Below are 14,096 nucleotides of genomic sequence, written 5' to 3'. Positions count from 1 at the left end.
CATTTTGGATCTCTAAAAAATAAAGATGGAAGAGAGAACATTATAGAATATTGTGAAAGAAAACCTCTGATCAATACTGTGATGTTTTTAGGGATAATATTAATTATTGTTTTAAACTCTTTAGGGTGACAAGCAAAACCCTGTTTAAAGAATGGGTTGAATCATTTTAATTTAGCAAAAAGATTGTCATTTCAAGTTAAAAAGTCAAATGTGATTATAATCTATTTTAACAAGTTTCCATTTAATTTTGATGAGATCACAAGCACCAAAGCCACTCCTTCCATCTGCTCCATCAATAGAATATCCACCTGTTACCTCAGATGCCACTGAACTTTTACTATAGTTCCCACTTTGATTTTGGCCACAACCAGTACCAGCAGTACCACCAGCTCCACCGACAACAAGTATAGAGATGCTGTAGCACTGGGAGCCACTGGACAATGTACCACGTGCCCCCTCAAACTACTTAACACAGTGATCTTTTTTTTTTTTTTTTTTAGCTCTGCACAGTTGCCAGACATTCAGAATCGCTCCCCAGCAAACATCAGAAACAGGTGGGTTCAACAAAGGTTTCCACCCATGTAAAAAAAAAAAAAAAATGTTGTTCAACAACAAATAGTTGTAAAAACTATAATATACAGCCCCTTTAAAAGTTTGGAATATTTTATAATAAGCTTATTGTGCTCACTAAAACGTTATTGCATTTTTAAATCACTGTTCTTTTATTAAATGTTCTTTAAAATTTTATTTCTTCACGTTTAAGCCTGAATTGTACGCATGATAAGTCTTCAGTGTCATGATTATGGAGGCCCAAGAGTACGGTGGCCGGGAAGTGCAAAACAACATTACAAAGTTTGAAACACTTTTACAAAGCTCGAGACAAATTTACATTTTGAAAAACATGTTTACCTATCATCAGACACAATTACATAAGAAAAACAATTTTACCAAGGACGAAACAAATTTACATTTTAGAAAACAAATTAACAAGACCTAAAAACTTTTACAAATCCCGAAACAAATTTACAATTACAGATTCCCTACGGAGAGGGAATGTACCACACCCCGGAAGTGACGTAGAATGTACCACACACCGGTAGTGACGCGGGGGAAAGTTGTTGTTGTTGCTGGTGAGCACGGTAAATTCGCGCTGTGGAGTACATGGCGTAAACAAAGTTTATGGTGACCGAACATGGACAGCGGTCGAGGGTTGTTTTGCCCGTTTTGTGGCAAACACATGAGCAGCTTAACACGGTTTTGCTTTGCAAGTGGTCGGTGTTTAGAGTTTATAAAGGACGCGGAACAGACGGAAACACCAGACATGCTGCATCAATGTGTTCAATATTTTTACGAGATCCACTCGTACGCTGTAATCGTGAACATGATGTCAAGTCTACATGGTGTAAACCTCTGCTTGAGGACTCTTAAAAGTAAACTGATGGAAGCCTGTGTTATGGTTTAACTGGTGTCCGTGTTAACTGAGGCCCCCTTTCAGATGTGCAAACTATCCACGTTATTGGCAGATTCGTCACTTTTTCACAGCAACATGCCATACCAAATAAAGATTCTTATTACTTGGTGTCAGTGTAAATATTGTTGATTTAATATTTGTGTGGCAGAACAGCATAAACCAAAATTAATCTAAAGAAATAAATATAAATGACATGTCATCAACGGGATTCAAACCCAAGTCAAAAGGTTCTGCTTTAGTATCAACCGATTTATCCAACCAAGCTACTCCAGTGTACAAGTTGAACTTGGTTTTGGTATCTTATCAGTCAACATGTGCCGTGCTTGAATTGTTTCCATGTACTTGCATTTACATGTTTCTATGCACTCTCACGCTGATATTTTCTTAGAATAGCTCTAGCATGTTTTATCGCAGTTAGTCAAACCATGATTTTTATAGTTGTAGACTTGTGAAAACCTGTCTACAAAGTCACACACGAGCTGGATATTATTGATATTTTCCAGTGTGTGTGTTACATTCCGGTTCACTACCAGTGTGTGGTACATTCTATGTCACGTCCGGTGTGTGGTACATTTCCTTTCCATAGGGAATCTAATTGTAAATATGTTTTGGAATTTGTTAAAGTGTTTTGCGTCTTGTTAATTTGTTTTCTAAAATTTGTTTTGTTCTTTGTAAAATTGTTTTCCCTATGTAATTGTGTTTGATGATAAGTAAAAATGTTTTTCAAAATGTAAATTTGTCTCGAGCTTTGTAAAAGTGTTTAAACTTTGTAATGTTGTTTTGCACTTCCCGGCCACCGTACAAGAGTGCTAGTTAGAAAAACAAAGACTCAAATGATCAATTTAATTATTGAAGCATAAAAATGTTTTTATTTTCTTGTCGGCTTAGTCCCTTTATTAATCTGGGGTCGACACAGCGGAATGAACCGCCAACTTATCCAGCAAGTTTTTACGCAGCGGATGCCCTTCCAGCTGCAACCCATCTCTGGTAAACACCCACACACACATTTACACAAACACTCATACACTATGGACAATTTAGCCTATCCAATTCACCTGTACCGCATGTCTTTGGACTGTGGGGGAAACCGGAGCACCCGGAGGAAACCCACGCGAATGCAGGGAAAACATGCAAACTCCACACAGAAACGCCAACTGAACCGAGGCTCGAACCAGCGACCTTCTTGCTGTGAGGGGACAGCACTACCTACTGCGCCACTGTTTCGACCAGCATAAAAATGTACATAAATAAATCACAATTTAAATGTTTTTAAATGTCATTTAATTATCAATAAAACAATGCATTGCATATACATTTTAAATCTATAAATAGACACTTTTATTACTGTATTATTATTTAATCCATGTTTTAAAGGCTGATTAATCAAACAGTAAAATTTGTATTAATAAATCACAAAACACATTTTAAACAGCTTTTTAAATAAGCATTTGGCAAATGCTTTTCTCCCTATTTGCTGTTTGGTTTTCTTTTTCTTTTGCCACATGCTTTTCTCAAATTGAAAATGAATCGAGTTAAAAAATGGCTCTGCTGTAATGAGCTATTGTTTTCCTCTCTTAGGAAAAAAAGACAGTTAACAGTTTTATCTAGATTAAATGACCGTGGTGATAAAGATTTTCTTGGAGATATAGAACAAAATGAACTTCGTATTTTGCCATCAGAGTTAGATTACTATTAAACAGAAAAAGCTAAAGGACCTTTACAATCTAGAGTGAAATGGATAGAGGAGGGGGAGAAAAATTCTTCATATATATATATATATTTTATTTAGTAAAGCATAGACAATCTTCAAAAACTATTAATAAACTTAGCATAAATAACAATGTAAGTGAAGAGAAAACTTTGATTGATGATCACATCTATTCATGTTATTATATGAATCAAAATTTAATGAGAGTGATTGTGACTTTTTCTTTTCCTTTTCAAAAGATAAAGTTTCTATTATAGATGACAGCTTCTGTGAAATGATGGAATCTGACATTGTTATCTCTGAACTTGATGTTGCTATTTCTCAAATGTTCAATGGAAAATCCCCAGCTACAGATGAAATCACAGTTGAGTTTTATAAACATTTTTGGCCAGAGATGAGATTTTTAGTTTTTGAAGCACTTAAGGAATGTATAGAGAAAGAGAACTATCGACTTCTATGAAGCAGGGTTTAATCATTTAGTTCCAAAGCCAAGCAAAGACCAATTATTTTTAGACAATTGGAGACCCATAACTCTTTTGTCCAATGATTTTAAATTGCTCTCTCATTTATTTGCCATTAGACTCAAAAAAGGTATAGGCGAGATAATAAATGAAACACAATCAGCTTTCATTAAAGGGAGAAGTATTCACAATCATATCAGACTGATAGTTGATATGCTCGATTATAGGTATTTAATTCCTCAGACAAGTTTGTTTCTATTTCTAGACTTTTTCAAGGCATTTGATACCCTTGAGCATCCTTTTTTGTCTTTAGAAAATCTTTAGAAACTTTTGGGTTTGGTCCGAGCTTTTGTAGGGTAATTTCCATGTTCTATACTGATATATTCAGTAGTAAATCTCTGAATTCAGGATCATCTCCTAAAGTATACATCAAAAGAGGAATCCATCAAGAATGTCCCATCTCACCTTTTCTTTTTAATATAGCTGTTGAACTTATGTCATTATAATTAAAAAATTCAGAGTACACTTTAGGTATTGATATACCTGGTAGGACTTTTAGTTTAAGTCAGTTTGCTGATGTCACTCTATTAATTCTTAAAAATAGGGAGATGCTCCCTTTAGCTCTTGTCAAAATTTCTGTTTCCTAAAGCTTCTGAATTCACCGTAAACCTAAGAAAATGTGGAATATTAACTATTCAGAATTGTACTTTAAGAGAATTAGAGGGTATTCAAGTAAAAGAACAAGTTAAATGCTTGGGAGTTACCATCATCAAAAATTCTGTTAATAGAGGATGTGCAAATTTTAATATCAAAATAGAAGGGATGGAAAAATCCCTAAATCATTGGCTAGCTAGAGACCTTTCCATATTGGGTAAAATTCTTTTGACCGGGATTATCTAAAATGATATATTTAACTTATCCTTTATATACTCCTCCCAAAATAGTTAAATCTATAAATTCAATATTATTTAAATTTATTTGGAAAAATAAAACACATTATTTACGTAAGAATCATATGGTCAAAGAGTATGAATATGGAGGTTTAAAAGCAATCGATTTTGAATGTCTTCTTGGCACTTTTAGAGTTAAATGGTTAAAAGAGTGTTTAGCTAAGCCTTATTCAATATTGTATCATATCCCAAATAATTTGTTTAAAAAAATGTTGGCCTTGAATTTGTATTAAGATATGATTATGATTGTTCAAAACTTCCTTTGAAGCTGTCTAATTTTCATAAGCAAGAACTACTTTTTTGGAAAATGATATTTACCCATAATTTTCCCCTCATAAATCCACTCTTTGGAATAAAAAGGCTGTTATTATTAACAGAAAATCACTGTTTAAAAGTGACTGGTACAATAAAGGCATTATATTTATTAATGATTTGTTAGACAAAAATTGACTGCTACTATCTTAAAACGGATTATTAAATAAATATAGAGTTAAAATCACAGATAAAGGTTATACTGAAATTTGCGAGGCTATACCTATTGCTTTGTTTAGGTTAATTCAAAGTAATTATTTTGATCTCCCATTTATACTTACAACTTTTCTTCCATTTTTAAAAATATCAAATGTTGATATTTTCGATAGTAAATGTAACATCAAGCTTTTTTACAAACAATTTAAACGCTTATCATTGGTGATTTTAAGTGTCATCATCTAGGAGTTGTTAAACCCTTAGTAGAGGACAAAGCTTTTACCTTTTATCTTAAATATCCTGTAGCACCAAAGGTTAAGGAAACTCATTGCAGAATTGTGTTCAGGATATATCCTGTAAATTAGTTTATTCAAAAAAGATTTAACTTTGATGTTAATAGATATGCTCAAATCTTCCAGAAACACTTGATCGCTTATTTTTTTCTTGTGAAATTAATTTTAAATTCTGGTTTGACATCCATCCTTGGCTTTCATTAACGATGATTTCAGTCCCCCTTATCGTTTCAGAAGATTTTTTATTTTACAAAGCTGATTACATTGTTCTTTCTCTGATATTGTGAACTTTATTTTACTAATGGGTAAATGTCATATTCATTGATGTAAGAGGAAAAAGTGCAGACCCTCTTTTAGATGTTTTCTTTCTGAGGTAGAGAAAGTGGCTCAAAGCTTCAAATACTTCAGAAATCAAAGTAAAATAACTGAAGCTCTCTGTACTTTATTTTTAAAACACTTATTGTCATAATGTTTTGTTTTTCTTTTGATGTAGATATTTTGTTGCAGTTGTAACAAATTAAATTTGTTTTATATATTTTAATGGTAAATATGCCTTGCGATGTTGTTTGTTCCCTGTTTTGTGATGTAAACTTTTTTGCAACAATAATAAAAAAAAACCTTAAACTTAGTGGAATAAACAAGTTTTTCAAAATTGTTTTAAAATGTTTGGATTAAAAGTTTTGATCAACTTCAAATTCTAAATGTCGATGTATATGAGAGACAGCAGATATGTTGTGTAAAGTGGAAAACGAGGGAGAAATTGATCATGTCCTGACTGCAACAGTAAGTGGCCAAAAAAAAAAAAAAAACTGAACAAAAAAGACTTTTATTTTGGCGTGGTGTGTGACGTCATTAGGCTGCGCCGTTTCCGCGCTGCAGTTCAACTGGAGGAAGGTTTGTTTCACAACTTTACACATATAAACCGATTGATTAAAGTTTTAGGTTTTTCTTCCAATATGACATACCTGCTGTTGACTATAATTTTAATTCTTTATACAACGAAGTACTATTTTAATCACAGTAATCGAGGGCTATTGTTTGAACAACAGAAATGTGTTTTAATGAAGGTTTTATTTATTTACTAGCATAATGTCATTCTAATATAAGTATACAATATTCTATATATATATATATATATATATATATATATATATATATATATATATATATATATATATAATAAATGGAGAACTAGTTTTTATTAGGTCATTTGTTTGTGGCTATTGTTTCTTGCTCAGACTTACCTGATTTATTTTTGTCAATCACCCTCATATAAAGAAACTGTTGAAGCAAGTGTTGAAGAGAAGTTATTTTGTTTCTGTTCATTGTTTTGTTCATTTTAAACAGAATAAAGTGTCCAAACACAGAGAAAAACCGACTGATCTCCACACTGTTATAAAGATGGCGTTTATTAAAGAGGAGAGTGAAGATGTGAAGATTGAAGAAACAATCACAGTCAAACAGGAAGATCTGCAAGAACAAACAGGTTAATTTTCATTCTCAAAACCAACTCAGTCATTTGATCCTCATTCAGATATATTTTAATAATAAAAACACTAAATTAAATCCATCTTGCAGCCCTGAGTGTGCTGCCTAGTTCTCTTAAATGCACATAAGCACTTATTGAAAGACAGGAACGAGTTTCTTTTGTTACTTGTTCTCAGGTCTTTTGTCATTATTTTATGTATTATTAGTCTCCCATTTTCTCTACCTTCTTAAGGTTGTTGCTTTTTTTGTTCTCCTACTGTTTGTAAGGTGTCCTTGAGCACTAAAAACATCCTTGAGCACTAATGTCGTTTTAAAATTATTATTGAACGAATCCTTATATTTGCGCGTCACTATACAAATTTATCAGGACTTTGATAAAATGAAAATGGAAAGGATTGGAAGGACATTTGCTGTGCTCTATCATTGATAGGGAAAAGGAAACTCTTTGCTAGATTGACATTGTATCCAGAAACATTTCCAAATTCTGAAATTATTGTAAAAACTTTTGGAATACATGTATCTGGATTCGACAGAAAAAGAAGATCATCCGCATATTATTATTAATATAGTCAGTCGACTGAGGTGGGCCGGACTAAGGCTTGAAATTCCAGAGCTAAAAAGGAGTCCCACTCCGGCCCTGTTCCCTGTCTGCTTTACACATTTTAGAAAAACATTTTGTTGTAATTATAAATATATACAAATAAACATTCCATTTACAGCTTTCAAATCTGTCTTATTAATATGACCAAAATTACTTTTATGATCAATTATGTAAGAAAGTCTGAAAACTGGACTGACACGGTTTTAATTTACTATAACTTCTATGTTAAGTGGCTTTGACACCATTTGCATTGTAAAAGCACTAGATAAATAAAGATGAATTGAATTGAATCTGCTTAAATGTGTACATGTTAATGGACCAAACAAAATATGATCTGATTTATTTTACATTTACCATGCATCAAAATTGCAGTGTGTGTAACCAATGTTTCCAGTGTCTTTTCACTTTTCAGCTTTTGATGAGAGTTTTTAAGACTTAATGAAAACTAATGTTTTATCTATTTCAGACCTAATTGAAGAGAATGAGGGGAGAAAAGAGGAGGAACATCATGTCAAAATTGAGGAAAAAACTCATTTACAGACTGATGGTATTTTGAAAAGGGGAGACAAAAATAGTTTCACCTGCACTCAGTGTGGAAAGAGTTATGGAAGTAAAGACTATCTTAAGATTCACATGAGGATCCACACTGGAGAGAAACTATTCACATGCCCTCAGTGTGGGAAGAGTTTTGGAAGAAAAAGGGAACTTAAGATTCACAGGAGGATCCACACTGGAGAAAAACCATACACATGCACTCGGTGTGGGAAGAGTTTTAGCCAATCATCAAACTTAAATCAACACATGAGGATCCACACTGGAGAGAAACCATTCACGTGCACTCAGTGTGGAAAGAGTTTTAACCGATCATCATCCCTTAATGAACACATGATGATTCATACCGGAGAGAAACCATTCACATGCACTCAGTGTGGGAAGAGTTTTGGAAGAAATTTCGATCTTAAGATTCACATGATGATTCACACTGGAGAGAACCCATTCAGATGCACGCATTGTGGGAAGAGTTTTAGCCAATCATCATACCTTAATCAACACATGAGGATCCACACTAGAGAGAACCCATTCACATGCACTCAGTGTGGGAAGAGTTTCCACCGATCATCATCCCTTAATAATCACAAGACGATCCACACTAGAGAGAAACCCTTTACTTGCACCCAGTGTGGAAAAACCTTTAACAACTCATCACACCTTTATGAACACATGCGGATCCACACTGGAGAGAAACCATTTACATGCACTCAGTGTGGGAAGAGTTTCAGCCTATCATCAAACCTTAATCGACACATGAGGATCCACACTAGAGAGAAACCATTCACATGCACTCAGTGTGGGAAGAGTTTCATCTGCTCATCATCCCTTAATCTACACATTATGAGCCACACTGGAGGGAAACTTGCACTTAAGCAGCGGTCACAATGGACTTTTTCCCCCATGGATTTCCATTCATACGCACGGGAATGTGTCAGACCGGAAACCAAGTTTGTGTGTCAAGTTTCGCAGTTCACTGCATTGCAAAGTTCAAGCTTGGTGAACTCTGACCTGCAAAATCGCATCACTTGACTGTGTGAGACCAATCAAAGATCAAAACATGACCTTTCTGGACAGAAATGTAAAATATGGACCAATAGCTCACTTTTTATGTCTAATAATCTTGTTTAATCCCGCCGCTTTTCACAGCGCCAAACAACAGAATTTTGCATGCTCAGACTCTAGTGTGACTGCAGCTTCGGTGTGGGATGAGTTTCAGCAACTCCTCAGACCTTAATAAAGACCCACACTAGAGATAAACCATTAAATGCACTCAGTGTGGGAAGAGTTTCAACCGATTAGCAAACCTTAATGAACACATAAAGATCCACAGTGGTGTGAAAGAGTATTTGTGCTTTGAGTGTGAGAAGACTTTTATTTCAAAATTTAAACTGCACCCGACGTTTCACACTGGAGAGACTGTACAAGTGTTCACACTGTGACAAGAGGTTTAATCAGTGAACACATCTGAAAACACAAAAGAGGATTCACACTGGAGAGAAACCGTACAGATCTGATGAGTGTCTACAGAATTGGACAAAAGTTGCACAAATGACATGAATGCACCAAAACATTTTCTCTGTGCACAGGATGTTTTATGTCTGAATAATGTTTGAAAAGGCTGAGTGACGATATACTGTTTTCCAACACTCCTACACTGCAGTAGGTGGGGTTGTAAATGTGTTGTGCTCCTCACGTTTACTGTAAACACAATGATGGTGGCTGAAAGAACAGTTTCGTAAACATCTGACAAACAGCATCTCAGCAGCTTTAAATCTCTCTTTGCAAGTGATTGTACAGGTGCGGATACATCTGTACTCCACTCTCCAGTGTATTCATGTAGCTAGTATTGTTTTGGATGATGTTCTCTGTCTGACTCCCTGAATGAGTAGCATCACTGGAAAGACACAAATAAATAAAGATGAATTATGAATATTTGATGATTTAGGCAGAGTGAAGGGTATTAAGTTGTACAATATTACTACACTGTGATGATCCCAAGACTCCAGATTGGAGTATGTGGTAAATCCTGATTGGATGCCTGCATTACTCATCTATGGGTATATAAAAGTTGTTGTGCTAGGCTGCTAGCTAATCCAGGACGCTGTGGCTACTCAGGAGTCCTCCTGTCAAGACCTGCCATCTCATTAAATCTTTAACCTTATGGTTTTGTTTTGCATTGCTTGTATCATGTAGCTAAAGTGTTGTTGTGATTATATCATAAGTTCTTTATCTTCATTATTATCCCTAGACATTTGTTGGTTGCTTTGATTGATGGTTTTATGAGTTACATTTTATAATAAATAATTTGCATTCAGGCTATTTTGTTGGCTCATCTCTCTTTTATGTTGCGACTCAAACAAGCAGGTCATAACACTTTGTGAAATGTGTCCGGTTGTATTTAAGATCCTGTCCTTTCAGTCATGACCATAGGTGAGAGTAGGAACCTTGATTGAGCGGTAAATTGAAAAAATTGCCTTTCATCTCAGCTCGTTCACCACAACAGACAATCACATCAACTGCATTACTGCTGCCACTGCACTGATCCATCTTTTAATCTCACATTCCATTCCTCATGAAAAAAACGCAGATACTTGAGCTACATTTGAGTTAAGGACTTTCCTTCAAATTGGAGATGGCCACCTTTTTCCAGTCGAGCACCATGGTCTCTGACATAGAGGTGCTGTTTCTTTCCCTGCCATGTCACACTCAGCAGTAAACAGCAGTGGTGGGAGTAACGAATTACAACTACTCATGTTACTGTAATTAAGTACATTTTTGGGGTAATTGTACTTCCATGGGTAAAATTTTAAGCCTTTACTTTTACTTGTACATGAGTACAAATTAAGCTGACTAATCTACTTTGTTACTTTTAAAATCACAATTCGTTACAGAGTACTGTAAATAAATTAATATTTCAAGCACGCACTGACCAGCATTTCAGTAGCCAATAAAAAAAGTTCATCTTAATGGACCAATGAAAAGCCTGGTATATTATTTGAACCGAAAAACAAGTTCAGGCTACTGCAGATTTACGTGACCGTCATCATACAGTCACAAAGTTATCAATTGACATATGGAGATTTAAGACAGAAGAAATGAGGAAGAAAAAGCAGAGGATGAATGCCCATGGCCACACCCGGAGGAGCTGTTCACCTACAGGTACATAGGGAAGAAAGGGGACAGCTGTGCTGATGCAGTGTGAATAGCTATGTTATCATCTAAAATGCTAATTAAATGTTTGCCCAAAACTAGAATATCGCATAAAAGACTGCAAATAAAGCAGCTTTTCCATCCAACAAGTCAAAGAGAACAAAATCGCCACCTTCTGATTTACTGGAGACAAACATCAAAAGTAAAAACAGAATATGCATCGGTGGGAGCAGCTGCAGGAATATATTATCTTTATTTAATAAATGACTTGCGCCTCAGAAGGCAATCCTGACACGCAGTGAATGCGCACTGGTGTTTGAAGTCGCGAGACACGGAGTGCAGACACTCTTGACAATTTTGGAGGTCATTAAAATATTAATATAATAACAATACTGAAATGGTGGAGGCGGTTTAAAATGACCAAAACAACACTTTAGATGTTTTACAATGTGCTTAGCCTGCTGTTTTGTCCATTCACACACATTTTCCAATAATATGCGCATTATAGAGTTTCCATCAACCGTTTTTATGTGCATATCCAAAAAGCGCAGAAATAAGTGGATGAAACCTGCACTCTGCTGTGCCATCTGGCTTACACAGGGTTTCCGAGTCTTAAAAGGTCTAAAATATAAACATCAAAATTTTAGGCCTTAAAAAGCCTTAAATTCGCTGTTCTAGGTCTTAAATATGTTTGCACAGGTCTTATTTTCCGATGTACATGTAACGCTACTCCTAATGCTCATTTAAATAATTTTTTGTTGTTGCTTGGTTTTGTGGTGGTGTAGTTCTTTATTTCACTAGTCTTAAATGTAATTTGCGGTATTAAAACTACAAATAAGACCAGCATGCAATAGCTCAGTGCGCGCGGTATATGTGACGTCATTGCCGTGTTTGCAGAGGTTCACTTTGGAAGCGCGCGACATGATTTTGGGTGAAGAGTTCATGCGGCGCCGCGTTTGATTTGAGTTGAATATGAGTCACTTTGAAGGGATTTTGTCTGAAACAGTACGACTGTACAGACATCTTAACGATCCGACCATGCGTGATCACCATTGAGATAACCTGGCCAATAATTCTTGGATAGAAATAGTAACAGCCGTGGAAAGGAAGTGTTTTGTTAAAAAGTTTGGAAAACCCTGGTTTTTGTACTGGTTTTTGTTGTAAAGTTTGTTACAACAAAAAAGAGGCCATGGCAAAAGTGGAGACCCAGGTGGTTTTAATATTACAGAATATGTTTTTCCACCATTTGTAGGTTTTACACTGATGTATATTTTTGAAGTTAAAACAATGTAACAAAAATTAAGTAACAAATTAAGTCTTTAATAACTGGAAAAGAATATATGAACCTATCGGCTTACAGTAAACTGATGCCCAATTTCTAGGCTTTATTGGTGATGATGGACAGGATTGTTGGACCATTATTGCCTTTTCAGCTCATAAGTAGAGGACAGAAACTAGCCAGACAATAATGTGTCAATTGTTGAGTGGGCAAAATAATTAAAAGTTTCTTTTGCTATTATTCTTGCCAGAATAAAAAATATAATTGTAGAGTAACCCATGTTCTGTTGTCACTGATATGTAACTTTAATAGGTAGAACTGTCTGAGATATAAACAAAAGTGAGTGATGCATCAAAGTTTGATTTAAAAAATCTTGAATAGTTATAAAACTTTATAATCATTCATTAATTTTCTTTTTGGCTAAGCTCCTTTATTAATTTGGGGTCACCACAGCGGAATGAACCGCCAATTCATCCAGCATATGTTTTACACAGCGGATGCCCTTCCAGCTGCAACCTGTTCTCATTTACAACAACAGACAATTTAGCTTACCTAATTCACCTAAAATGCATGTGAGCACGAACATGCAAACTCCATAAAGAAATTCCAACTGACCCAGCCGAGGCTCGAACCAGTGACCTTTTTGCCTCGAGTTGAGAGCCCTTCTTACTGCGCCACCCCGTCACCCAACTTTGTAATCATAATAAATTATAAAAGTAATAAAAAATAATAATTTTAAAAATCTTGAACAATATTAATGATATAGTTCCGGAAACCTTCTACTTCTCTGTTCATCCATCTGACTTTACGGTGGGCAGTGTTGGGGAGTAACTAGTTACATGTAACGCCGTTACGTAATTTAATTACAAAATAAAAGTAACAGTAATTAGTTACAGTTACTAAGAAAAATATGTAATTAAATTACAGTTACTTTTGAAAATGTTAAAAATTACAAATGGGGTTACATCTAATATTTTTCTTTAAATCTCTGTTATATGTTGAATAATATAAATCTATTGCTTTGCCTGTTTTTGATATTCACGATGGCTTCTGCTAAGGCCATTTATTCAAGCGCGGATGCTTTTGATTTGCGGCGCAACCACAGGCGTTAATCCCGGGGGGAACAAGTTCATTTTCCTCCTCACCAAATAAAATATATAAATGTATATATATAAACGAACTCTCTATTTTGAAGAATATATGTGTGTATACCTAAAATAATTGTCTAAGTAGAAAAAAACCCGCATTTATTATTTAAAATGCATTTAGAAAGAGTTCACCCCCGCTTCCTCAAAGTGGTTTGATCCACCTACTCCTCACGTACACGCTTCCTGTCACACACAGTCACAGACAGACAGACAGAAGTTAGGTGTGTAGCTACGGGTAAATGTTGAATTTGAGTAAGTATGGTGTATTAATCACATTAAATAAAACGATTCTCTTCAAAGTTAATGCAGAATCATTTATAAATTAGTTGCGGCAAAAATGCAGATTACCGATGTCCATGAATCTGCTGTATTAGCGGTTAAAATTACTCCTGTAGCTTGTTGCATACGTTAGTGGCGCACTGCAAAATAATAGGCCAAAGTGCATTGTTTCATTTGTGACGACTTGGCATAATGTTAACTTTACATTAACGGCCACAATTAGCATATTATTTATCTGTGGATTTGCT

At 35.0% G+C, this 14,096-nt stretch overlaps 4 protein-coding genes across 4 annotated transcripts in view; 3 read left to right on the top strand and 1 right to left on the bottom strand.

The window, feature by feature from the left end:
* Positions 1–14,096, top strand: part of LOC148680782 (NACHT, LRR and PYD domains-containing protein 3-like) — a 463,735-nt gene that overhangs the window by 130,241 nt on the left and 319,398 nt on the right. The gene's annotated exons all lie outside the window — the stretch shown is intronic.
* The window catches only part of LOC148680790 (uncharacterized), a 796,717-nt gene that overhangs the window by 518,436 nt on the left and 264,185 nt on the right, over positions 1–14,096 (bottom strand). The window lies entirely within an intron of this gene.
* The window catches only part of LOC148680812 (uncharacterized), a 451,921-nt gene that overhangs the window by 320,038 nt on the left and 117,787 nt on the right, over positions 1–14,096 (top strand). The gene's annotated exons all lie outside the window — the stretch shown is intronic.
* LOC148680818 (uncharacterized) lies at positions 6,697–10,311 on the top strand. Its single transcript, XM_088650520.1, has 2 exons — positions 6,697–6,837; positions 7,907–10,311. The coding sequence occupies exons 1-2, from the start codon at positions 6,753–6,755 to the stop codon at positions 9,019–9,021; spliced, it is 1,200 nt and encodes a 399-aa protein (XP_088506646.1). The 5' UTR covers positions 6,697–6,752; the 3' UTR covers positions 9,022–10,311.

The sequence above is a fragment of the Danio rerio genome, chromosome 4 (assembly GCF_052040795.2).
Source record: "Danio rerio strain M-AB ecotype USA chromosome 4, GRCz13ab, whole genome shotgun sequence".
NCBI classification, from domain to species: domain Eukaryota; kingdom Metazoa; phylum Chordata; class Actinopteri; order Cypriniformes; family Danionidae; genus Danio; species Danio rerio.
The sequence above is the reverse complement of the archived record's forward strand: the minus strand, read 5'-3'. Positions and strand labels throughout refer to the sequence as shown.

What these genes read in the sequence shown, in the direction of transcription:
- LOC148680818 (XM_088650520.1), top strand. Translation starts at nt 6,753, where the DNA reads ATGGCGTTTATTAAAGAGGAGAGTGAAGATGTGAAGATTGAAGAAACA. An exon ending in AGATCTGCAAGAACAAACAG is followed by an intron (nt 6,838 to 7,906) that starts GTTAATTTTCAT and finishes TATCTATTTCAG; the next exon opens with ACCTAATTGAAGAGAATGAG.